At 42.7% G+C, this 26,120-nt stretch overlaps 2 protein-coding genes across 2 annotated transcripts; one reads left to right on the plus strand and one right to left on the minus strand.

Annotated features, from left to right (window-relative positions):
* Positions 1-613: 613 nt before the first annotated feature.
* aph1b (APH1B gamma secretase subunit) lies at positions 614-9,392 on the minus strand. Its single transcript, XM_069190736.1, has 6 exons — positions 9,057-9,392; positions 7,975-8,145; positions 6,997-7,070; positions 6,514-6,636; positions 4,496-4,623; positions 614-3,975 (listed from the first exon to the last, which is right to left on the minus strand). The coding sequence occupies exons 1-6, from the start codon at positions 9,167-9,169 to the stop codon at positions 3,808-3,810; spliced, it is 777 nt and encodes a 258-aa protein (XP_069046837.1). The 5' UTR covers positions 9,170-9,392; the 3' UTR covers positions 614-3,807.
* A 45-nt stretch (positions 9,393-9,437) lies between these two features.
* man2c1 (mannosidase, alpha, class 2C, member 1) lies at positions 9,438-25,839 on the plus strand. The gene is made up of 27 exons (XM_069190735.1): positions 9,438-9,518; positions 9,977-10,134; positions 10,585-10,710; positions 10,832-10,955; positions 11,849-11,919; positions 12,812-12,989; positions 13,327-13,516; positions 13,938-14,044; positions 14,304-14,414; positions 14,870-14,962; positions 15,651-15,767; positions 16,413-16,508; positions 16,613-16,758; positions 17,425-17,548; positions 18,084-18,205; positions 18,804-18,889; positions 19,226-19,384; positions 19,939-20,018; positions 20,468-20,562; positions 20,738-20,842; positions 21,063-21,219; positions 22,380-22,523; positions 22,775-22,884; positions 23,865-23,944; positions 24,225-24,376; positions 24,631-24,734; positions 25,238-25,839. Exons 2-27 carry the CDS (start codon positions 10,034-10,036, stop codon positions 25,350-25,352), a joined length of 3,093 nt encoding a protein of 1,030 aa, XP_069046836.1. The 5' UTR covers positions 9,438-9,518; positions 9,977-10,033; the 3' UTR covers positions 25,353-25,839.
* Positions 25,840-26,120: the final 281 nt, after the last annotated feature.

A 26,120-nucleotide genomic window follows, 5' to 3' on the forward strand; every position in this document is an offset into this window, starting at 1 on the left:
CTTAGCTTACCACAAAGACCCATTCCTGGAACGTATACAGTATTTCATGAGAAGCCCATACTGGCTTCAATTCGTTCCCCCCCCCAACTGAAAGATAAATTATAGCTTCGTGGAGCATGTTTATGATGGGCTGAGAGGGTATTTAAAATATTAGCTCTGGTAGAGAGACTGAAGTGGGGGGGGGGGGGAGCCCATTCCAAATTATGAGCATTGCTAATATACATGATATCTACTGTGTTACCCTAGTAAATTGGAGGACAAAAAAAATCAGTTACCCAGATCTTAGACAGCTTTTCCTGTGCCCTTTAACGATCATGTCTTTCTAATAATCCCCATTTCTGAATTGGATTCATCACTCTATTCTTTCCTACTGAGAGCTGGTGTGTGATGAGGGTACTGGTGCAATTTGGCTGCTGTCACATCACCCAGGTAGGGCTACACACACTGGTGGTGAAGGGGAACCCTACTGCCTGTAAAGTGCTTTGAGTGGAGTGTCCAGGAAAGCACTATATATGTGGAAGGAGTATTATCGAAACCAATTTACTGAGTAACTGCAGTCACACTACAACACATGCCACACTGTCGTTACAGGATAAAGGAAAATAAAATCAAATTCGTTTTCATAGTTTAATAGAGAAAAGTGCCTTAACTGCATGGAGTTCCAAGCCCCCTACTAAAAGAAAAGAAATTCAGCAATTAAAATGTTCAATCAATCATCACAAGGCCTGGTAGCCAATCAGCCCTAACCTGCCTGGCAGTGAAAACCCACATGGAAAGGTTAAAAACAGTCAAACTCCACACCTCAAATTAGACCAGGAAGAATCAGCATGCAAACACTTTTATATGAAAGGTTTCCAAACAATAATTTAGGTCTGTGGAATATTTCGAAGTCACTAGTCCCTGTGAAGCCTTCAATACTTTATCAAGCAATAGACAGTTTGCTTCATGAATGGGCCTTCTGGAATGGAGCTCATGAAACCAGTGAAACCAACTGGCCCTTCCTTTCTTCTGGTTAATAGATTTAATCGAATGTTTATAGTGTCAAGACAGGAAGTCATCTCTCCAAAATCACTTTACTTGGCAAATTTAACTTTAATTATCTGTCCTGTCCCAACTTACACTAGTATAAATATACTTGCAGAGACCTACAAACCTGTGCAAGAACAAATTGAAATTTTAGTATTCTATAATAACATTCAGAAGGGCTAGGCAAAGGCTTCACTTTGTTTGATAAGACGGTAAAAAATTACAGTAAAGAGAGGAGACTGCATGGAAGTAAATAAATCAAATCACTATATATTTTTGTGAGCAAAGGTGTCTCACATTGGTACTATTTACGAAAGCTATAAGGTACGTCTGGAATAAAAATGCATGTTCAAGGGATGCCAAAATCTCTTCCAATTTTCATTTGTAAGATCAATGAAACTACAAGAGTGCAGTTAAAGCACTTGAACACCAGTAAGAGCAGCCGGCTTGTTTTACTGCTCTACAGGTAGCATGCTTGACAGCTGTAAATGACTTTAGGAGTGTACTGAAAGGTCACCTCAGAGTACCTCAAGTGCATAACAGTGAGGAAATGTTCTCAAACACTTGTTACCAACTAAATTTTGCCTGAGTTGTACTGCAGAGTTTGCTTTTTTTTTAGCAAGTGTTTGAAAAGCTAGCCAGACAGCATTCACTTTCTACTAACAATAAATTCGTACAAGAAAAGCATAGTTTATTTAAACTGAGCTATAAACTGCAGTCTAGAGGTAATGTAAGACAAAAGCATCATTCATTGAACTCCAGCATAACTCTTAGTCATCTTTGGACTTCTTGATTCTTACAGTTCTTTTTCCTCACCTAGATCTGAATCTGATCTGAATAAACACTCACTGCTAAAACTCATCACTATAAGGTCCAAAAGATCAGAGAGAGAGAGAACTCCTCTCCCTGTAGTGTCCATCTCCTGGTCAGGCATTGTCACTGGGGAGGGTTTGCTGAGGTACTGTTCTTTAGAAGGCAGGAGAGGTTCAGCATCCTCTTGGTTTGATGAAATTAGTAGTAGAGTCCTCTGGACAGGAGGTCAGGCCTGTTACCATTTGGAATCAGACATAAACTGCCTATGCAGTCAGGAAGATGCCTTAATCCAGATCAGACATTGAGGAACTCCTCATTGATTTAGTTCTGCAGAAGAATAAACTCTTCTGCCATTCAGGGTAAGGATAACCACCCTGATTGTTCGTGAAATCCAAATTATGACATGTTTATTCCTTTTGTTTTTAAACTATTTCCTTGAACAGTTTCAATCAGAACTGGGCTGTGACAGTGGTGGCAAATCCAAAAATGTACAAAAAAAATACAATAAAAACTAGTGAGAACTGGTGTGAAGCCTTTCAATTTGAGCGATAATGTGAAAATGCTTTCTAGAACACTCTCCCCCTATATTACACCAATTGTACAGGATGAAACAAAAGATTACAGGCTTGAATGTATACACATGCTAAATTTCACTTCATACTCCTGCAAACAGATTTAGAATCAGGACACTACCTACCAGGAACGTGATCAGAAACTCTGAGGTAACATGATAAGGTTGGATTGCTACAAAAAATTAGCAGCACTAACTTATAAAACTGATTGTTATTAACAAATAAATTGCACTGTACAATGGTTTCAAACTACACATTTATGAAAAACAATCTTACGTCAATTGTTGTAGGATCGTTTGAAAAGGAATCATTTCATTTATACATTAAGTTGCAAATTAAGTTGTGTGCACAGTAAAATGGCTGATCTTCTTAGACCAGATAACTGGTTATCACTACAGTTAATGTTTCTTTAGATTATAAATTAGTGTATTAAGCTTCAATGGGATTAGAATACAGTATAATCAACAACTACATATACATTGCAATAACTAGAATTTTAAATTATCAGGGATGCAGATTTTTGTCATCTTTTCAACCACGAAACAGCTAAAATGCGGAAAATGTTCTCAGCCTTGTCATTTAAAGCACAACAGCACACCATTAGTCAGACTAGCAATGAGGCCCCATTAATGAAAATGCTTCAGAACAAAGAGCTGAGGTACTATGTACAGTGGCTAAGTATTAGGTATGGTTAGAAAACACGGCTAACTCAAAAAAAGACCTGTTCAGGGAAGGCACAGTAACAGAGAGAGCACAATCCAACTGGTGGCAGAGTACAGATTCCACAGGAATGGAAAAACAAAAATGAAGTAACCCACCACTACATGCTCCCTGACTGGAGGAAAATCATACCAAAAAGGAAAGGCTGAATACAAGTAAAAAAATAATGCTCACAAATCAGATGTAATTTATATAGTTTCCCTAGACTTCTTCCAGTTCAAACAAATCTTATTTCTGCATGCCCAGATTCACATCCTGTTCAGATCACGGGCAAAATGGATTGGGTAGCATCAACAGTCCACACACTGACAAACCAATAAGTCTACTACAGGTTAAGAAGTTGTCTGGGCCAGAAACCGATGATCTCAGAGGCAGACGCACCATCATCCTCTTCTTCAACATGTGATCCATTCAGAACAGGGAGACAAAAACCCATTCAGCAGGACAAAAGAATGAAGATTGTTGTGTTGAGACTCCTCAAACTCCAAGCGTACCTGGGGATTTGGAGGATTTCCAGTGCCTATCTACCCAGAACCTTTCACCACTACCACCACAAAATGCATGTACATATGACTCAAAAAATAAAAAAATGCAAAGATTTAATTTAACCAGTCCTTAATCGTTTTGTATGAAAAGAGTTTTTTTTGTGTGCAGAGAGTCCCTGTTTGTGACTCTGTTATCTGGGCCTGTGGTTGGCCAGCAGAAAGTCCTTGTCTTTGCAAGTTAAACAGAGTTTTAGGTTCCTCAGGGATCCACCGGCACAGGAGAAAGCCCAAGAGCCCATGAGAAACATTATGACATAGGCTGGTATGAGGCTGCCTTCATACTGTGGGTTCAGGAACGTCTGAAACACAGCAAAAAAAAAAAGTCACATGTGAACAAACACAGTTTGTTCACAATTTGAAACAGTAGCCTCAGAGAAAACACTGCTTCAGCAACGAGCAGTACAGTCGTTCTCAACCATTTTCTCTGTGAAGCACACTTACACATCCATCTCCAACAGGCCCCTCCCAGCAAAAACCCATCGCAAGCAGTCATTCATGATGACCTAACTACAACGTGTCCCATTCAGCTTTGCCAGGAGCTAACACCTCCTACGTCCCAGGAATACTAAGACAAATTTCACGGAGTAGAGAGGTTTGTCCCACAATTAAAAAAGAATCGGGATGCATTTTAATCTTTCTGCGGGTTTTTCCCATTACGTTCTCCTTTGTCTCACTCAATTGTCTCAATTATGACATTTTTCCCCACAACGCTATCACCTGGCTTCAGGGGACACGCCGCCACGTCGTTTCACGGTACCGTGACCCGAGGGGGAACGCTCATTTCCCACAAACAGATCTTCACTTCCGTGAAATACGTACCAGGCAGGACACGAGCAGGTGGCTCAGAACAACGACAGCCACAGACCACCACCTCTTCTTCTCACAGGAATCAAAGAACACCACACCCCAAAACATGTGCAGCAGAATGACGGCCATAGTCATGAAGGCTGAAAAACAGTGTTATTTAAAAAAAACTTACTTTTATCAACAGACCTGATGCAATCAGCAGCCTGACCCAACACAGCTCATCTCAGATTCTGCTTGACATTTAAATACACTGCGATATCTTGTGATGCATGAATCTCCCTTGATGTATGTCTCTTTCTGTTTATCTTGTTCGGTTTGTGCCCACCTTTGATCTCATAAACAATCTGAACTTTAACCCCATTTTGAACTTTAAATCTGTATTTTTTCTTCCAAGTGATCAGTGAATATTGGTTTAAATCCACACAATGAGGACTTACAAATGTAAATAAGGGGTATTTTCAGACTTCATACCATGATGCAATACAAAGTAAATTTCAAAACAATCCTTGTTGCTTTCCTTCATTATACATTAAGCACAATTTGCCAGTGAAACAGCCCGACATAAGCTGAAACGGTAGCATCATCTAGTGGACAATGTGAAAACTTAAAAGCATTACTACAAATATTACAAGTATACTATGTTGCAAAACTGCTTTACACCTCAGCTGCTAAACTATATGTAATTTGTTTAAAAGTGTCATGTTCTGTATTTACACACTTGCAGGACGACAGTGTGAAAGCCGTTTCAACGTATCTTCCTTTGTGTTAAGTTTGCAATCTATAACGTTTTTAGACAGATCTGTCTGAGTTAGCATTCTTTCAAATGACCCTTTTTCTGCTCTTTTGACATACTTCTCTCTCCCCTGCTAGAGCTTCTTCTATTTAATTAGAGACAAGAGCCCACTACCCTTCCCCTAATCTGGCTTAAATAAGATAACCTTTTCATTATAACATCCAACTAAAGGTGTTTAAGGAAGTTTTTAAATGTAATTTTAGCTACTGTCAGAATCCGGAAGTTCCTTACTAAAGAGATATAGCATAACCGTGATGGCAAAACCTCACATAAGTGATACTCATCATTGGTGCTGACACTAAGCATGCCTGCCTTGCTATACCAGATCTGTGTTTTGTAAAGGGTATCCACTCCTTTTTTACATGTTATTCTGAATTTTTTCGATGACTGGCTGAGGTCCAATGTTTAGCATTCACTTCCATGACATTACTGGGCTAGGTGATGCTGTGATTTACTTCAGGTACTACAGAAAAGCCTTCCTTTAGTGACCTCTAGTGGCCATTTCATGCAATCACACTCCAAGTTAGTTTTAACAGAGTGAATCTGCTAGGACACCAAACAACCCATAGTTAAACACTACAAGACACCAAAGGGGGTTTCTGTTACCTATAAATAGCAACAGGAAATGTGTCCCATTAGTCCTAAGGCCTATTTCAGAAAGCACATTGGACAGTCCTTCACAAAATTTCACAGTAAGGCAAAGCCAAGTCAACCATGTAAAACAACCACAATAAAGGTTGATCTGTGTGTTACAATGATTTCTGTAAGAAACGATCTGTACCTACAATCTATAGCCCTTTTTCTGTGCTTAAGCCCCTGTCTAATAGTACTATTAAGTCCTATAAGATGTGATAAAAATCAAAATGAGATGTTTTGAGTAAGAGGTTAAACTGAGGACCTACTGCTGTTACATTCATTAAAGATCCTCTGAATTTCTTTGTGGAAGAGTAGGGGTGTTTACATCGTCTCACGGTCATATCCATCCAACTTGTTTCAGCTTAAGCCCCGATTTCCCGCTTTCTGACACACAGGGAAGGCCTGGGAGCGCACACACGCTCCTCGGTTTAGAACTTAAAACGGGAATCGAGGGCCGAGAACCGAGAGGCAGCAGGTCCAATCACCGCTTCACTGCGCCGCCCTTAAAGGGCATGACTGTGTATTTATTCCAACTGTGCAGGCAAGGCCCGAGGCACTGAGGTCAAAATGACCTGCTTGGCTGGATATGAGCTTTCTTTACCTGAGGATATGAAATAGTGCTGCGAATCTCCGTGAATCCCCACCGCGCCGGGGCCGACAGAATCCGCCAGGATGTTGACGACTGAAAAGGCGCCGCTCATGAAACCAAACCCCAGGCCGGACACTGGGAAAGACAGGCCGAGTCAGACTGCGAGCAAGCCGGCAAAACGCCGAACGCCCGTGGGCCAAGATGGAGACTCACAAGCCGACGACAAAGACAAAGCGCTAGATTGCTACCCTCCCACACCCAGGTCCCTGGGGCACAGCACCAGAGAAAGATGCGATGTCTACACACCCAGCGATGGAGGAGGAGGAGACCGATCCCAGTGACTCCCAATACACTGCACCCAACTCGCACATACCGAAAAGGAAATGAACCCCACAAAGTGCTGCAGACTTCTTTTGTCTGCTGCACAGACTGGTCAGTTCTAGCTATCTGGTATCAGTCACCTGACAGTTCCACACCTCGTTTCTTTCAACATACCATAGGCCAGCTGCCGCAAAGAAATCGGCATTGCATCTTCTTGACTGAGAGCCAGCAAACCTTCATTAGCTTTCCTGGATAAAAACATAGTAAAAAAGGAATAAAGCATAAAGTGTTTTCATTACAGGTTTATCTTCAATTGCATTCTGAAGACAAAAAGCATCTGTGTCAGAGTTCTTTTTAATGAAAGCCCCTGAAAGTGTTGCTTAAGGGTTTACATTCAGCGAAAGTAAAAGAGGAATGTAACTCAAGATAAAATGACTCATTTTCCCAGGCTGTTATTACAGAAGTGAAACTACACATCATTTTTCATTTTTAACTTCTTAGCTGCTGTTTAAAATAGCAGCATATTTTCTAAACCTTAATCTGCTCCAAGCATGTCCACATAATGACATCTTCTAAATAAAATTATAATATTGTAATTGTTATATAATTATCAGAGCTTTGAAACTCATCATGCAAGTGGCTGATCATGACTTTCCAGTGAGTCATACAGCCCAGCGAAGGACAACAATCATTACTTAACATGCCAACGCAGTACTGTACATACAGGCAGGCTTCTTGTGGTATTCAACAGAAGATTAAATCATCTGAATTTTCCTGAAATTTAAATTCATCTCTCAAAACATGCTTTGTGGTCAACCACTGTTATGTCTATTTACATTATTTGTTTCATAGCATCAAAACAGCTCAAAAACAAGCTTATAAGAGGAACAAGTTTAAGAAAATATTCATGTTATGTATGCTTGACTGCATTATGAACATGCATCTCCTGAGCATTTCTTTGCTGTCACCTATGAGGGATCTATAGAGCAGCAATTGTTAATGGGAGAAAGTTCACTTGGCATGTCAGAGCAGAATCTAAAACCAGCCATACTCCTGAACACTGTTGAACCAGACCAAAAACACAAAAATACAGACGACAAAACCAACATCCAGCTCCTTTGAGGAGTAATACAGGGGGTGAGGTGGGCTTACTTTAGCAGTTTATAGTAACCAAAGCGGAAGGTCTCTTGCAGCAGCACAGAGAGCACCACCCCGAATATTAGGAGCCCTTTCTGTTGGGAGGGGCTGTCTCTGTTGCTGATCTGGACAGCGATGAACCAAACTAGGGAGGACAGCAGTAACGACACCAGCCAGAAAAAAGCCCTGGAAGAAACAGCAAAGACACAAGGCCTTAGTGCAAGCAGCGAAGCTCAAAGGATTATCAAGTCATTAAACAGAAGGAATACAAGACATTTCTACAGTAAGTAACATAACCTGATTAAATATCTCAGCTGTGCGTGTCATTTTCAGTCGGCTAGTCTTATAAAATTGTGAGAGACTGACGCTGGATTTGGTAGCCTACCTGCAAGTCAAAGGCTGGTAACTTGTTGACTTGTAGTACTTCAGTCTTAAGCCTTCTGATAAATCACGAGATCAGCTAGCTAGACGATATTAACGACTACCATTAAAAAAAAAATTTCGCTTGATCAGCTGTTGCGCTTTATTTACACGTGGTTTAGTTGGGACAAGGACATCAAAGCCCACGGATTCGCAATGGCTGTTTAACACAGAACATGGAGTTCACCGCAGTAATGTCTTTGATGTTTTTGATAGCAGTTCCACAGACTTAGGTTACAATACAACCTAAGAAGCTAAAATACATTATGCACCAATCCAACGGCAGTGTTCGGACTTCCGATTGCTTATATACAACCTATGTAGGACTTGTTCAAATGACTTTTACCGATGTCTCTTGATAAACTCATTTATCCACCTATGTAGTACTTGTGTTGATATAGGTAGTGAGGTAGCATTGTTTTAGAGATTGTAGCATGACCATTTTTCTCCGAAATTATGCATGACATATGCTCAGCCTGTATTCACTGAATGTCTACAGAAACTCACCTATCACTAAAATAAGCCTTTTTTCCTGTCTCATTACATGGCCTGCACGGACTTGCCCCGGCAGACGAGCGTTGTTTGCGATTACCGGAGGAACACACGAAGGGGCTACGATCGGCGGCCAGTACCCTCCTCCGTTAAATAAGTCACGTTATTTCAGACCGCACACTCACCCAGCAATTAGAAAGATGACTCGCAGGGGATCCCTGGCGATGGTGAACACGAACAAAGCGATAGCTGGGCCGAAAGCGATGAACGCACAGCCGAAGAACACCGATGTTGTCATTTCTGGGTTGGGTCCGGAATGAAGTTGTTTAAATCTCTGTCCCCCGCAAAGCTCGGCATGCGACTCCCCACAGCGCCCAAACTGCCCAACACGACAACTCTCATATGAATCGCCACTAATTCGGATCAAAAAATACAAATCTTCACGTGTATTTCCTCTCTCCTTTTAGTTCCATTCAGAACAGCACAGCACAACCGATGCTGCTCCTACCCTAGCGCGACCGCAGATCGCATGACCCTGAGTCGAGGCCGCCGACGGGTGTCAGGGAGTAGCGCCACCTCGCCGTCGGATGACTGAATGACAAAGGCTTTAGGGAGCCGTGCGGTGTTGTATGGATGTCATCCGCAACGTAATGTTTTTCTGTCATCTAAATTTATTTTTTTCCCCCGTTTTTATTATTAATGAAATATTGAAAACCGTGAATCCGTAGTCACAGACGTTTTGCAATTCTATTGAAATCATGTGTGGTAAAAGACGATTTTCATCCCTCGCAGGAAACATTTAACTCCCATGACCTCCGTTGTATCGGCTACATACTTATTATTTCGAGCATTCATTGTAAAACAGCTGAAGGCAGAGTTACCGAAGAAGCTGCATGAAAATAAAGCGAAAGCCTGTCAGCGGCAAATCCTGTTTGAGAGTCAATGTTTCTTTGTTAACTGGCGCTCTGGCATTTGTTTCGTGTGCAAATTCAGCAAATTTGTAATTTAGCGACAGTCTCTGATATTTCCGGGTTAGGAGGAGCATGCATGAATCCACCACTTACTGAATCTCCCTTTCTGTCTGTTGTGATCCTTGCTCTCTCAGTGTTAGTGAACGTCTTGGGGACAGTTATTGACTCTGCTGGACAGTGTATCTCAGGCAATGTATCACCAGCCAGTGCTGAAGAATCGTCGGACGCTTTTGGAACGAGCAGAGAAGTTTATCTCTGACATTTATTTCACCGATTGCAATCTTAGAGGAAGGTAAAAAAAAAACAGTGAATCTCCTTTACTTGTCAAGGAGCTACAGTGCACAGTGTTTTGAGGTTGCTCCATTAAAAAAAATACCGATACTCTTCTTAGAATGGCGGTAGCATGAGCAACCAACCATATGATTAAATCGAAAAATTCAACCGTGTCTGCATTCAAAGCTTGGAACACCCCCACTTCGGACGTTGAGCACTTTTATGCCACTAAGAAATGCAGTTAACAAGACCTTTGATCGCGATAATGTAAAAGTATTGTTGCATTTGAATGAATGCTTCTTATCTTTATATTACTGTTATGTACGGTCCTTTAGTGACTGAATGCATCAGACCCTTCTAAGCTGTCCTGAAATTGACCGTGAGTTGGAATGGACCAAAACAAACCGTGAGCTGAAAAGTTACTGCAATCCTTTCTCTATTTGTAACAAGTATTATCATGTCTTCACAGGCTGTATGGTGACAGTTGTCCATTAGAATCTCTCTCTGTGTTCCTCACCCCAAAACGAATTTCATTCTCTGAAGCTGTGACACAGACCTTTCAGCCATGCAAGGTTGGGGACAGTTTTGGACCTACGTGAGTAAAGATTCCAGGACCATATTCGAGCCACCATTGTAACTTTGTTGACTGTCTGCTTTTCTTTTTGTATCACAGAGCTTTAACAAAAAGGAAAACTAAATTCTTGCGTTCTTTCTAGGTGGTGGACATGTTGGTTCAAGGTGTCCTTGACAATACCTGATGGCTGGGCGGGGAAGGAAATTCACCTGCGATGGGAGAGTGATGGAGAGGGGATGGTGTGGAGAGATGGGCAGCCTGTTCAGGTTGGGGAAGATTGCTCTTACACGTGTACTGTAGAATGCTGCTGCAGCCATGGTTTCAAAATGTAATATGCAATCGTCTTCTCTTCCTTAGTGCATTTCACAGTCAGCAGCCTAATGGAGATTTTAACAAAAGCTTGCTAGGGATGACAACAGCCAAGTTCAGTAGCACTCAGCTGTCTACAATTTCACAATCACTTCTGACATCATTTCCTCACCTAAAACATTATATAGTGTTCGTAATCTCCTTCTCTCCCTCGCGTACATCTGTTTGCATCTCACCTCCACCTGATCTCCACCTCTGCAGCTGTCCCTGGGTCACTCCTCACTCTGCAGGGGGGTCCCAGCCTCCTCGACCCCTGGCCAGGAGGTCAGCCCTCAGCCGAGGGGGTTATGCCAGATTTAGACTAAAACACTCCGTAATCCTTTCAGTACGCTTCATTCTTGGGTGTTGTGAATCCTAGTGACACCCAGGAAGAGAAGACTTCTGGTTCGATCTCTTAAATGTACAATAAACACATGAAGCAGCAACTGGATTCGCTACTGGAACATCAGAATGGACACAAATGAGAGAAGGTTATTTGGTTTGGTGTCGGTTACCTAAACAGTATCAGGACCAAACCCCTGAAAAGGGTTAAAGTAAGCAATCAAACCTAACCTCTATAGGTCTGGGGGTGGGAGATAACAGGAGCACCCAGCAAAAATCCACACGGATATAGAGGAGCACACGATTCCATATGGACAGGCACCCAACCAAGAAATCCCAAACTACTGGCACATAATTATTAGAGTCAGGGATTGCATTAGCCCCTAGAAATTCCATCTTTTTTCTTTTTGTCTGTGTGTTCTGAAGAAACGTCACCAATACAGCTTTTTTTCTGCCTCCTGAAATGCAGGGCTTAACAAAAGAGGGCGAGAAAACAAGCTATATTTTGTCCGAGAGCCTCCGGGAGGAGGAGGCACACAGGTGAGTCTTGTCTGTTCCTGAGTCTAAATTATTTCCTCGTGACGCTTTCAACATCAGTGGCACCTGTCGGCTTCCTGGCAGTTAATCTGCTTGGACCTGCTTTAAGAAATGATCATAAATTGAAAAGGTCAATCTGCAGTTGCTGACGTCAAAAGCAATATGAATTCTAATAACGATTGTTTTTCACTTTAGACCAAAATTGTATGTGCGTTGTTTATGAATGGGTCATTTTTGTATTTACCATAGGTTCTAATGGTACCAAGTTCAATCTCCCAGGTGGAGTCTTCATCAAAATTGATTAGTTTCCCTCAGTTTGTCAAGTTTGTATAATATCTCTGCTTTTAGCAATGGAATCAGTAAGCTTATATTTAAAGTGCCATGCTCTTAAACTGAGTTTTGCATTGTTAGTCATACATGTGAGGTTTTATTGGGTTTTTCCATTCCATCCTGGAAAGCTACTGTAGAACTGTGACACATGGGCCTGGTCAGGGCCAGATTTTGGTGTCCGTAGGCCAGAGGCACATTCACTCTGAAATGTGCAAAAAGAGGCGTAAACGCTAATTGAATGACGTCGATTGACGTGACGCACTTTAAACTGTCCCAATGCTAAACCACCTGATTGACGGAGCGTGTCGAGTGACCATCACTACCACACTTCTAGTGTCTAGAACAGCCGCTAGAGAGCGTGTGGCTATTGATTTGGAGCACCTAGATTTGATTGCAAGCATGTTGTTTCAGCTCATTTTTCGTTAGTCACTAGTGTTTCCCTCCTTCGTAGGTCCTAAAAATGTCATAGGCCCCTAGGCACTGTGCCTATAGTGCCTCATGGGAAATCCGGCACTGGGCCAGGCAGTGGTCTTGAGATAACCACACTCACTCCTCTATGTTGCAGTGTCACCCTGTATGTGGAGGTGGCCTGTAATGGACTGTTCGGGGCAGGACAGGGCTCGATGATTGCGCCCCCTGACCCCCACAGGAAGTACTCTGTCCAGAGGGCGGAGCTTGCAGTATTCAACCGGGGCGTCCAGGAGCTCCTGACTGACTTCGAGATGCTCATTGATGTTGTAAAGGTGGGGAACAAAACCAATCCATTATCCAACTACCCAATTCATAAAGCTGACTGTAGCTTGGTTCATGGCTTTGGGCTTGCATACTTAGAAATTTGTTTTAAAAAGAGTTGTACTGTGTACAAAAGTTAGAAGTAGCTATGGTAAGTAAACTTGTCAATAAAGAATTAGGTTATAAATACTTCTACCAAGAAAAGCAGGCTCCAGGAATTTTGATGCATAATAGTGAACAAAATCAAATACAACAATACAATTCATAATACATCACACCACCTGGATGCCACATGTGTAATTCTTCTGTCTGCTTTGTACTTGTTTGGCCTCTGATGTGGACCAATAGGTGCTGGGAGAGAATGAACAGCGAGGGTACCAGGCCCTGTTCACGGCCAACGAGATGGTGAACCTCTGTGACTCCTCTGACCCCAGCACTTTCTCTGCTGCCCGCCACTTGGCAGAGGTGTTCTTCAGCCAGAGGAATGGGCAGAGCCAGCACACAGTCCACGCCATGGGCCACTGCCACATTGACTCCGGTAGGGCTCCGACACGCCCTGTTCTCTGCAGGCACGCACCTGTCCTCTCGCTTCCTCACACATCCTGTTTGCATCTGAGCAGCGATTCTTTTATAAAGTGATAAATAAAGTGATCTTATTCTATTTGCAGATTTGTTGTAAAAGTTTTAAAATCATAAATTAACATACTGATTTAATATTTCTGTTTTGTGCATATGGGAATATATATAGAGAACAATAAAATTGTTAACTGTGTCGCTAATTTTACTGCAACACTGAAGCAAACAGAAGTGTACGTTTTCCAGCATTTAAATACCAGCGTGACAGGGTAATGCAGTGCTCATTTGATTATTTAGCAAACTTTAATAACCATCAGAGAACTGGACCCGTGGCTCCGAGTGTATTTTGTGAAACCTGCGCTCTTTATTCTGGTCATCCCCAGCCTGGCTCTGGCCCTACGAGGAGACCATCCGGAAGTGTGCTCGCAGCTGGGTGACAGTCATCAGGCTCATGGAGAAGAATCCAGAGTTCGTTTTCACCTGCTCCCAGGTACTGCAGGGACCCCCCAACACACCCACCTACCCACCCAGCCTCGGAGTCCTTGCCTGAAGAATAAAAACAATCTGTGTTTTACACAGAACCTCCAAAAGCAACCATGCTGAAGAATGTTGCAATACATCATAAAGCCTATTTCACAAGATAAAATGAAAGACAAATATAAAAGCAAAAACTCAAAGGAGATACAAAAGGTAAAATTCTATCAAAAAAGCCTTTGTGAAAAAAACACCTCTGTATGTTCTGTCTGCAGGCCCAGCAGTTTGAGTGGGTGAGGAAATGGTACCCTGGCCTCTACTCCCAAATCCAGCAGTTTGCCAGCAGAGGGCAGTTTGTACCTGTTGGAGGCACATGGGTGGAGATGGTAAGTTGGTTGACGGGAGCTTCTGCCAGCTGTTGATTTACAGAGTGCCTGCTTTCCCTGGTTAATCAGATGGGCAGCTGTGCTGCTGGGAAAACCAGGTTTTAAATGTGTTTTAAATGGAAACATCCTAAAGGCAGAATAGTTTAACCTAAAATGCTTTGTCAGTAGCTCGTCATAAGCTGACCTGAGTGAAATTACGCATTGCAATGTCAACTGAAATCTGTTAAGAGGACTTTTTTCCTACTCTTCAAGTGGTAAAGTAATGATACAAACTGAAACAGAGGTGTTGTGCTGAAATGCAGTGTATTTATTCTTGCTTGTGTATTTAAACTTGGAAGTATATTTACTTAAATACAACCAGCAATCTACCAGTTTGTTTCCCAGAAGAGATCTCTGTATCGCACAGGCGTGGATCTTTACTGCGATGCCGTGATCTTTCTTCGTGTGTCTGCCAGGATGGGAACCTGCCTTCTGGCGAGTCTATGGTCAGGCAGTTCCTGGAGGGGCAGCGCTTCTTCCACCAAGAGTTTGGGCGGTACTGCACTGAGGTGTGGACAGATGATTGGCTAGTATTCAGATCATTAAAGTCTCAGCCTTACACTGATTTTAATAGTACAGTGTTTAAGAACATAAGATTGTTACAAGTGGCAAGCGGCTATCTGGCGTATCTAAACCATTTGGTAGTTTGTAGCATATTTATCCAAAGAGAAAAAAGCTGTTTCTTTAAAGAAGCTAGGATTTCAGCAACATGGGTGGGTATCGTGCTCTATAGCCCTATAACGCTATGCAATATGACAGGCTAAGAGCATTTAATCTTTCTAGCCTTGAACAAAAGAGCTACGAGGGAACCTGTTTCAGGGATTCAAAATCCTCAAAGAGCATGGAAGAATCAATACAAATGATTGCTTCAGAAACTAAAGTGAAATCTGAACCAGAGGATACAGGTGGAAATCAAGGGGAAGTGCATCTAAAACTGTAAACAGGATGCACATTTTTTATACAAATGTGTACGGATGGAACAAACTGCTACCACACGTTGAAAAAACTCAGCGCAACTGCTGAAACAGACAGGCTAGATGGGCCAAATACTAGTCTTCTCCTGTATGTAACCCTTCTTATAGTCCAGACGTGGTCTTTTTCATGCATTCAGTTTTAGCCTGTTGATACAATAGGGTCTGGTATGCAATGCGACACTATATGGTTTAAAACATCTTTTATTTGTCTCTTTGGCTACAGTTCTGGCTCCCAGATACTTTTGGCTACTCTGCACAGCTGCCTCAGATCATGCAGGGCTGTGGAATAAAGAGCTTCCTGACTCAGAAGCTCAGCTGGAACTTGGTCAACACGTTCCCTGTAGGTGTCTCCATCACCAGCACAGCAGGTGGAATATGAGCCGCGAAGAGTGCTCTGACCTTGAATATCATAATATTTCATTATACTTAAATATTAAAGCTGGACTTGGCCAGGTTTTGCACTGCAATCTATTTCCTAACTCACACCAGACACCATTTTGTATTCATTAGCAAGCCATACAATAGAGAAGGTAACTACATTTGTTTTTGCATTTATGCATATTGTTGGTTTTCACTGTAGAAAATATGAAGTAAGGTCACACTAACTGATTTGTCTGTTGATTAACTTCCCTAGACATAACTTTCATCAGACATACGTGTGTTCTGCAAAACACACATAACTTCTTACGTTTTAAACGACAAGCTGTTCAAATTGTATTCACTTCCTTTTCCTCCATCACATTACATTTCCTCCACTGCATTATTCCAATCAGTACAAGCTGGCCTGAGATTGAATACGATGATTTCAGTAGCTCACAATGTTTATCTAATTGCAGTAAGTCACACTGAAAGAGGCAGAGCCTAAGTCTTAGACATACTGTATGTTCCCTGTGAAAGACTTGTGCGTGTGAATGCTATCACTCCACTAGATCTGAGCACGAGCTCTCACTCACAATAACCGCTCAACGTTTCACTCATTTGTCAGCACAACACCTTCTTCTGGGAAGGCCTGGATGGCTCACAGGTCTTGACACACTTCCCCCCCGGGAACTCGTACGAGATGAAGTGCAAAGTGGAGGATGTGAGTCCGTCTTTCTAGAGTTCTCCTCTGCCCTTCAGGACGTCACGGCTGAGGCTGCTTTCGTAATGTCTGTCTGCATCCCTGCGCCCTGTCTTCCCTCCCAGCTGCTGAACTCGGTGAGGAACAACAGGGACAAGGGGAGGGCCAACCACAGCGCCGTGCTGTTTGGTTTCGGTGACGGGGGCGGAGGACCCACGCAGCTCATGCTGGACCGGCTCCAGCGAGTCTCCGACACAGACGGCTTACCCAGGTGAGCTCGCAGGGCGGAGCGACACAAAGACAGCCAGGAAACACTGGCTTCCTGAGCGGCTCATTCCTAGAGCAGTTTGAAATCCCAGGATTCCAGGTGCACTACATACAGGGAGCTGAAGTGACATTGAAAAGCAGGCCAAATGCCAAACAAGTTGGGGTGGGGCTTCTGACCAGTTTCCTGAGGTGCTGTATGCAGACCCAGGTTGACTCCTTGGCTGTGTGAACTCCATTTGGAGACAACTGTGAGGAGAATAGGTCACTCAGTTTATTCTCTGTAAGATCATAAATCGACCTCCTACATATTTATTTGAGAATGAACCAAATATATAGTTATACAGTCCAGTTAGATGAAGTCAAAAGCTAAATAAAAATGTAGTATTTAAAAAATACCACAGGGGCTGTAGTTTCACTGTTTTTTTTATATCTGTTCTCCCCAGTAAGGACCATACTAAGTACAGAACAGAAATGTGCAATTTCCTTATTTACATCTGCTGATCCCCTTTAGCACGGGACAGGCCCAGCGTAGTGTAGTGTAGAAATCTCCATTTCATGGCAGTAACCACACAATTTAAAAAAAGTGTCAGTACAGACCAAGACAATGTGCCCCATAGATTGTACTGCCACTGTGGGCCTTTCTTTTCCTCATGGTGGTGCTGTCTCTCAGGGTCCAGATGTCCACCCCCGACCGGCTCTTCACAGAGCTACAGGCTGATTCTGCACTGCTCTGCACCTGGACCGGAGAACTTTTCCTGGAGCTGCACAATGGCACCTACACAACCCAGGCACAGGTATTCACTGTTTATGTGCCTGTCAACAGACCCCTACATAGTAGTGACAAGAATATTAAACAGAACAATCAAATTCTAAACAGAATTTTATCTGTGCAGTCTATTTCTTAACTCATGCCAGTCACCATTTTTTATTCATTAGCAAACCACACAATAGAGAAAATTACTACCTTTTTACTTTTAATGCATGTTGTTGTTGTTTTGTACTGTAAAAAAATATGAAGCAAGATCACAGTAACTGATTCATCTTTTTATCAACTTTGTTAAACATAAGAAAGCAATGGAGAACACGCATAATGTCTGTGTTATATTTAAAACTATAAACTGCTTGCTAAGCTGTATCTACTTCCTTTTCCTCCATCCCCTTCCCCTTTCCGCCAATAAGCTTGAATGCAGGATCAGTGTTCAATGTCTGTTCTTGTGAAGATGATATATTGTAATGGTAAGCAATGGGTATGGTGAGAAATGACTGTCTCTGTTTTTGTCACATGCGGTATTTAAAGAGCATGGCTGCTTTTGTGCTTTCTGTGCAAAGATAAAGCTGGGGAACCGTCAGTGCGAGGCTTTGCTTCATGACATTGAGATTGCAAGCAGTCTGGCCCTCTGCAGGAGTTCGGGCTTTCGGTACCCTGCCCAGGAGCTCCGGGAGCTGTGGAGGTAAAGCCGCACGAAGTCTCCTGTCATGACTGGGTACCTGGAGATCTGCTGAGCACTTACACTGGATACCACCAGAAGCATACTTCCTGTTTGCAGGAGATGCAGCAGGAGGATCTGCAGTGATGAAATGATTTCACAATGCTGAAGGCAGTGGGTGATCTCCAGACACAAGCGAAATGTCAGGCTACATGCCGCACAAGGTAGTTAAAGAAATCTGCTCACTGCAGGTGCCTCGGAGTTTTTGGACTTACATTAACATTTTCTTTTGTGTCTGGAGATTGCCTGTTGCTGTCAGCGGTCTGAGCTAATTTCCTCACTACACATACAGTACGTCTGCTGTGTCACACCATCTACTGTATACAGTAGCTGCATCTGCTGCATTCCCATCACGCAATGACTCACTGTAGAATCACAAAGCACTGAAGGAGTTCAAGTTGCAATAAAAATAAGTCTATTTCATTTGCATAAAAAGCATGACATACTGTAAAGAAAATGACTTCCTTATCTGCTGACTTCCTGTGTTGTGCAAAGTCGTGCACCTGTATGCTCACTAAGTTGCACAGCTGTCCTGTGTGGTCTTTGCTCTTCTCTGTTGCAGACTGCTGCTCCTCAATCAGTTCCATGATGTCATTCCTGGCAGCTGTATAGAGATGGTAGTGCAAGATGCTCTGAAATACTACCAGGGTAAAGAAAGCACAAGACTATCACAAAACGTGAAATGCAAATGCAATTTTATTCACTCAGTAGGAAATGTGTCACATATTGTATAATGATTGCACAATGAGATGTAAAATCAATCAGATTTCAAATACTGTTCAGGATGTCATTAATCTATTGTCATTGGTCATTGGTCTATGTTTTCTAGAACCAGAATACAGTCGACAAATTCGATTCTTGGCACCAGCGGTCACTGGCAGTGTGTGATATGCCTGAAATGACCCATAAAGAACTAGCACTTACATGGCTCTGCGCGATGGCTGGCTACAGTGACCAACGCTACAGTATTTTTCTCCTCTGCAGAGATCCGCAGCACTGGAGCAGGTCTGCTGCAGGAAGCCTATAGAGGACTCTGGGGAGTTGATCCACAGGGCGCTGGGAGTATGGCTCTCAATACCCTGCCCTGGGAACGTACTGAGGTTATCGCATTGCCGGGAAGTGGAGGAGCTGAGCCAAAACTGGGTAGTTACAAAAATTCCTTAGGATTTGTAATCCTCTGTAGCAAAGGCCCTCTCACAAGCCACTTTTCCAGGGGGTCATCCGTGAACTTTAGTAGCCAGCGGCTCTCCAGCTCTCTAGAGAGCGGTGGACAATGGGACAATGAGACACGCAGGCAGGAAGTGTGGGATCACGCCTGCCTCTGCTCCCAGCTGAAACTCTTGAGAGTGGTGACAGTGACTCACTGCAGGTCCTGACCCACAGTTGGAGTTCCCATGCATTAGGACGTTTTCTTTTTTCATCTTGATTTGATTTTGAAAGAACAGAAATGTTCTGTTTTGGTTTCAAGTAGAAGAATGGACACGTTCTTCACCAACTATATAAGATACAATAAGTTACGATTAAAAAGAGGGCATTGTATTTTAATTGTACTGAAATATTATTTTGCAATTTTATTTTTTTGTATTTTGTACTTTCATAAACTGACAGTCAAGTAGAAATCCTTTATTTTTTCACTAATGTCTTTAGGAAATTGCGATTGGAGTTTATTGCCGGTTTCTCTGTCATGTCTTCTCCAGCCCTGGTGCAAGTACCAAGTATTGGCTTTGCCACAGTGACCGAATCTGAACCTGTGTATCCTGTTACTGTTGCAGTTCAGGTAATTCACCTCATTCTAGTGCTGTCAGACTGTTACAATGTGTCAAGTAGAATTACAAACACCTGCCAGTCCCAAGTGAAGTAAAGGAAACACATGGAGAGAGGTGAAGGAAGTTAAAAAAATATATACAAACTTGTTAAAACTAAACTGACATTGTAGGGACCACTGAGAAAACACTCCACTTCACCTTTGCAGTAAACCAGTCTGAAATTGAATTTAATGAATTCACAACATTATTTTTGGTTTCCAGTGACAGACTAAACACCAGTCCTCTGAGAGGATGCAGTGTTTGCACCGAGTTAAAACCTAAAATGTGTGATACAAATAAGAGGGGTAACAGGTAAGCTGGGAATAATGAAAGAAATGTGTAGCAATTCAGTGTTCTTCCTAGATGTACTGTTTTAGCATTCCTGTGAAAACCCCCCTGTTCCGGCTCTTCTTGCCAACAGGCTGATGGTTCAATTCTTATGGAGAATGGGATTCTACGAGTTGTCGTGGACAAGGCAGGAAATGTGGCATCTCTCTGTCTTGTTAAATCAAACAGGTGAGGGCTTCCTTCGTACGTTTGAATTCTCTTTCCTAGGCCTTTATATGAGAAATCCTTGCCTTCACTTATCCTGTTGTCCTATCCTAAAGCAGTAAAGGGGTTTTCCTTCAGAAGAATAGCATACCTGCTCCGAGGAAGAGAGCTAATGTCCTGCTTCTGTTTTGCATTGTAGAGAAGCCATTGCTGATGGCTTCAGTGGGAACCAGTTTGTTCTGTTTGATGATGTTCCTCTATACTGGGATGCCTGGGATGTGATGGACTATCACCTTCAGACCAGGTAGGAGCATCTATCTGTGATCCAAAGAAAAGCATGTTTAGGCATCTAGATTAAATCCCAAAAATCAGGTCCTAACACTACTCATCTAGCTGCAGGTAAATTTTCAGTCACTTTAATTTGTAAGCCCGTGTAGCAAAATGTCTTTCCTTTGACTTGGGAATCTCTGGAAGTCTGCAGCTCTTGGTCTGAAGAGTTACCCTCAGTTGTGTGTGCCCGGCAGGACGCCAGTGCGTGAGGTCCTGCGCCCAGCTGAGATTGCGTGTTCTGGTGGGCTGAGAGGCAGCGTGAAGTTCTCTCTGAGGATAAGCAGCAAGAGCTCCATTTCCCAGGAGGTCATCCTCGATGCCATGTGCCCTTGTGTCAAGTTCCACACTCAGGTATGAACAAAGCACACGTCAGAGACGCCTGGCTAAGAAGTCTGTGGATTTTGAGGATGCTAAAAAATTCAGTGCCAGTGAGTTGTCTTGGTTGGTTTTGTTGTCCTTGCCATTCATGCTTGAGCAAATGCTACCGGGAAGTCCATCTGAGGGTAAGATTTGCCATTGGATTACAACTCGATACTCGATTATATATTAAAAGGTTTTAAAAACACACCACATGCTGTTTTTGCAGTACATATTGTTGTGTTTTTATTACCTCTCAATATGTATCAGTTCTTGTCAGTGTTAGTCCTTAGAGTAGCCAGTTTACCATGTTATTTAATTGCTTAAGATTAATGGTCGGCACTGTGGTAGCTCAGACAGCAAGGGCGTCTAGCTCCTGACTGGAAGGTCCCGGGTTCAATCCCAGGTAGGGGCAAGTGAGGTAGTTCTAATTCCTTCCAGGCGGCTCCCAGGTCCTCTCAGCCTGCTTTCCAAATGAGTACCGGGGTTTAACCCTTCGGGGGTAACAGGCCGGCCCGAACGTGATGCTGACCACATCACCTCCACCTCCAGTGTCGGATGGTTGAGAACAATGGTGGCCCTTGCCCCCCATTCCCCCATGGGCCTCTATGACCTGAAAAGGGGACCTAACCTACTGCCTATAAGAACAGATTATGAGCAGGATTACGTATTTCCAGTACCCTCAAAGCCCTGTGTTATAAATTATACATACAGTAGATCGCGGAATGGCTCACTTGACACCCCAGGTAGGGTTAGGGTTAGCATTCACAAACTACTTAGGCCATTTTTAAGGTCAGCGCTGGATTTTGGGGCTCAAGTCAGGTTAGGATGAGTGGTTTTTGGCCTCTTTCTGAACTTTTGTTTTCTAAAACTATGTGGCCTGGATGTCGCGGTGCACCACACCATAATTGCATCCTGAAACTGTGTCGGTCGCATCAACAGTTGTAAACAAGCATTCTTGAATCTCATACACTTGCAAGAGCTTTGATCAATGGTCTTGATTGTTTCCCACTCATACTTTTTGGTTTGGGGAACATGTCAAAATCCCATGCCCAGAGAAGGTCAGATTTACAGTATGTCCAACCTTGCTAATTGCTTACAAAGTTGTTCATGCCCTGATGCCTTTGTCTGACATGAGGTGCGTCTCTCCTCAGGTTGACTGGGCCGAATCTCACAAGTTCCTGAAGGTGGAGTTTCCTGTCAGGGTGCGCAGCCCCAGTGCCACCTATGAAATTCAGTTTGGCCACCTGCAGAGGCCCACTCACCGCAACACATCCTGGGACTGGGCCAGATTTGAGGTAAAAGATAGGACAGCTGGAGGATGTATGCTAAGTACTGTAAAACATTTTGTGCTACCACTGTGCAATGAAGAAATTCGACACCTGAACTGTTTTTCTTCAATATAAGCAGCAATAGAAATACAATTAAAAAGATAAGGATTCCAGGGATTCAAAAGGATTGTGTCCGTGTCGAAAAAGATATTGTAACTTAAACTGTACAATTAAAAACTCCCTCTTGGTCTTAATCTCTCAAATTTGTTGTTTCACAGGTTTGGGGACACAAATGGGCAGACCTGTCCGAACACGGCTTTGGTGTTGCGCTGCTTAACGACTGTAAATACGGCTATTCGGTTTACAGGAACACCCTCACCTTGTCTCTGTGAGTGTCTCTGTGTCTTTGCTCCATGGTCGCAGTGCATGATAACGCACATAAACTGGGGATGATGTCGTTGGTAATTAATTCTTTTTCTTGTGATAAAGGATAAATCAATCCATTTCAGTATCTTGAGTATTTTTGTTTTGGTTTCTCAAATGCAGTTTGGGCTTTAGGCTAAGGAAAGCATCATTGCTGTGTTAGAATGTTGATTACAAATGCCTACACTCACACATCCAATGAGTACCCCCAATAATGGAGAACAGACAAGACCTTGTGAATAATTTAAAAAAAAATGTAGTGGCTTATCCAGTAAAGGCACTTGCATGACATGCAGTACAAGCCTGGGTCATGTCTCCAGCCAAAACTGACAGACATTTCCCAAGTGCTGAAACAATGTTCAGATTAGTTGGCTAGGGGCTTTCAGCCTCCTGGCAAACAGCTGCTCCTGTGGGCGACTGTAGACTTGCAGTGACTTCAGTGAGCGAAGGGCTGTTACTTCAGTCTGTACTTACCCTCCTATCAGACACTGTGGAGACTTTGCAACATCACAATGATATACTCTGGAGGTGAGCATGTTGGAGACACACATCTATGTCTCTCATTCCCTCCTGAGCAGCTACAGCAGGGGTATTGAAGGCCAGTGTATCTTTGGGTTTTCATTCCAACTAATTTCTTAATAAGCAAAATCTGCTGGTTACTGGCTTAACTGGACTAATTTTACAGCTTCTCCCTAATCATTATGTGCTGCAGCTTCAAAGAGACCTAGGAAACGTGCAGACACACCGGCCCTCTGTGACAAGGATTGGACAGCCCTGGGCTGCAGCTTACTTTGCCGGAAAGCCAGGTCTTCAGAAACGATTGGCGATTCCAAATAGTTTGAGTGTGTAATAAAAATAGACTTGGCTGTTCCGTTCTGCTCTGTAAAAAAAAAAAGGAATGCATTTCCCTTAATGTATCTCTATTTTATCTCCCCTTTACTTCAGCCTTCGTGCCCCAAAAGCTCCAGATGCCAATGCTGACATGGGTCAGCACCAGTTCACTTACGCAGTAATGCCGCACGCTGGTAGGTCTTACCAAAGAACTTTGGGTTTTGAAGTCAGTGAACTTCATGTGCGTACAGTATATTGCCACCATTTTATCATTGAAAAGACAGGTTTCCTTCACTTTAGCTCCTCACCTGCCATCTTCAAAGAATAAAACATAGCAAATTGTCCCAGAGCAAATAAGGCTCGTTAAAAGTAGGACAAACAAGACGACAAAACTGAGGAAATGAGGGGAGGGTACACTTTTCCTTAATTGAATCTACTTTCAGAACAATGTTTTTTCCTTTTTCTGACTTCCAGGTTCCTTCCAAGACTCAGGAGTCATTCAGTGTGCTTACAACCTCAACCTGCCCCTGCGTGTGATCCCCATGGTGATAAGTGACCCTGCCAGCAGCTCCTGGAGTGCTTTTTCCTTGAGCTCTCCTGCCGTTATCTTAGAGACAGTAAAACAGGTACCTCTATGAAGGGAGCTGGAAACAACAAGTCAGACCTCACTCTGCTCACTGGAGAAACCTCCAGCTGAAGGCTTAGAACGTTTTACAGTAATGCAGAGCTTTTCAAAGGGCTCTCAGCAGTCCGAGGGGCACGTTAGCTGTTGCTTGCCTAACTTCACTCTTCTGAGTGCAGTAAATGTTTCAGTTGTGATAAATGCCGACTCTCCCAGCTGCGCTTTCCTGTTGACCTTGCTCCCGTCTCTCTCCACCAGGCGGAAGATCAGAAAGACGCCCTGTTGCTGCGCCTGTTCGAGTCCCATGGCAGCAGTGTTACCGTGACCCTCACTACCGCTCTGCCGGTGAAAGAGGCTTTGCTGTGAGTGCGCCTCCATCCCCAAAACTCTCAAGCCCATTCTTATTTTTCCTACCCTAATCAGCTGTGTTTGTCCATCAGGGGAATTACTAAAGCTCTTTTGAAACCGTGGGCGTATTATTATCATTTATTTAACTTTCCTGTTATTCTAAAAGAAGTCCGTTGTGGAATGAAAATAAGTGAATTTAATTACGTTGACGGCCGCTCTTCATAGTTCTGCTGACAGCACAGTTCAGTGGAAGGGAATTAAAAGAAATGGCTGGATTTTTTGGATCTTGGTTTTCAACTTTCAGCATTTATTTTGTGATGGGATCGGCTACTTTTAATGAAGTGAGTGTACTTTTGATTACTGAACTGTACCAAAAATCATTTCTATTTTTCAGAAAATAATTCCTTATTCCTTTACAGTTGAGTACCCGGCTTGGAACAAATACCAGTGCAGGAACTGAGCTCTTGGAGATAACTCTCTTTTGTCTAACTGCTTTCTGGTGTCTCTCACCCCACAGCTGTGACCTGCTCGAGCGTCCCGATTCGGCTCGCCCTGCTGCAGTCATGCCCTCGGGGATCTCGCTCAGCTTCACCCCCTTCCAGATTGTCTCTCTTCTGCTCGTTCTCAAGTGAACCCCTCAGAGGTGCCACCAGTGACAGAAGCGCAGCCTCTTGCCCAGCTCCCTTCTATCTACAAACCACCAGAAAGCATGTGTTTTTCCATTGTCCCTCACACCTGGCCTAAACACCTCATTCACTGAAAAAAAACAGTGCGAACATGTACTGTATATCTGACCTGTATCCAGACAGGATTCTCTTTAGAAACTTGATTTGTAATTCCAATGTTGGGGATAGCTGAATCATATAAATTAGGGGCCTTTATGATTTAACAGTGCAGAACCTCAGGAGTATTTTCCCAGATCATGCGATTCAATCACAATTTTAGAGGTGCAAACTGTGACAAGAAAAAATGAACTTGAACTTGAACTTTATTGCCATATGTAACCGGTACTGGTACAATGGAATTCTTATCATTTAAAAATGATACATTATTAAAGAAAAACTTTTTTTAAATTCAATATGCTGTATAAAAATGTTTAAATAAACAAGTTTAAGAAAACCTTAAGTAATAATAGAGTTGTCAATCTTTTAAATGGTTTGTAATATTATAATGTATGTAAAAAGACAATTGTATTTTCTAATTATTTCCAAATATGCTAGGTAGTACATTTATGGGGGCTCTTCAGAAAGGTCCTTCCCTTCTTACTTAATGTTCTAAACAAATTATTTTAATGAATTCTTAATTAAACTGTAATACTGACTATTAATATGAGTAAATTGATTGAACATGTGCAATATACATTTCCAGTAAAATTCAGCACAAAAAGGAACCACCCAGAA

The sequence above is a fragment of the Lepisosteus oculatus genome, chromosome 5 (assembly GCF_040954835.1).
Source record: "Lepisosteus oculatus isolate fLepOcu1 chromosome 5, fLepOcu1.hap2, whole genome shotgun sequence".
Classification (NCBI taxonomy): Eukaryota; Metazoa; Chordata; class Actinopteri; order Semionotiformes; family Lepisosteidae; genus Lepisosteus; species Lepisosteus oculatus.

Excerpts from the sequence above, each read along its gene's own strand:
- aph1b (XM_069190736.1), bottom strand. The coding sequence starts at position 9,169 with ATGACAACATCGGTGTTCTTCGGCTGTGCGTTCATCGCTTTCGGCCCA. Across the intron at positions 6,637-6,996 it reads TTTGCGGCAGCTGGCCTATG|TGTCCGGCCTGGGGTTTGGT; the intron begins GTATGTTGAAAG and ends TGTCTTTCCCAG. Across the intron at positions 3,976-4,495 it reads ACCTGCTCGTGTCCTGCCTG|ACGTTCCTGAACCCACAGTA; the intron begins GTACGTATTTCA and ends GCTGTGTTTCAG.
- man2c1 (XM_069190735.1), top strand. The coding sequence starts at position 10,034 with ATGTATCACCAGCCAGTGCTGAAGAATCGTCGGACGCTTTTGGAACGA. Across the intron at positions 17,549-18,083 it reads CCTACACAACCCAGGCACAG|ATAAAGCTGGGGAACCGTCA; the intron begins GTATTCACTGTT and ends TTCTGTGCAAAG. Across the intron at positions 20,843-21,062 it reads GACTATCACCTTCAGACCAG|GACGCCAGTGCGTGAGGTCC; the intron begins GTAGGAGCATCT and ends TGTGCCCGGCAG.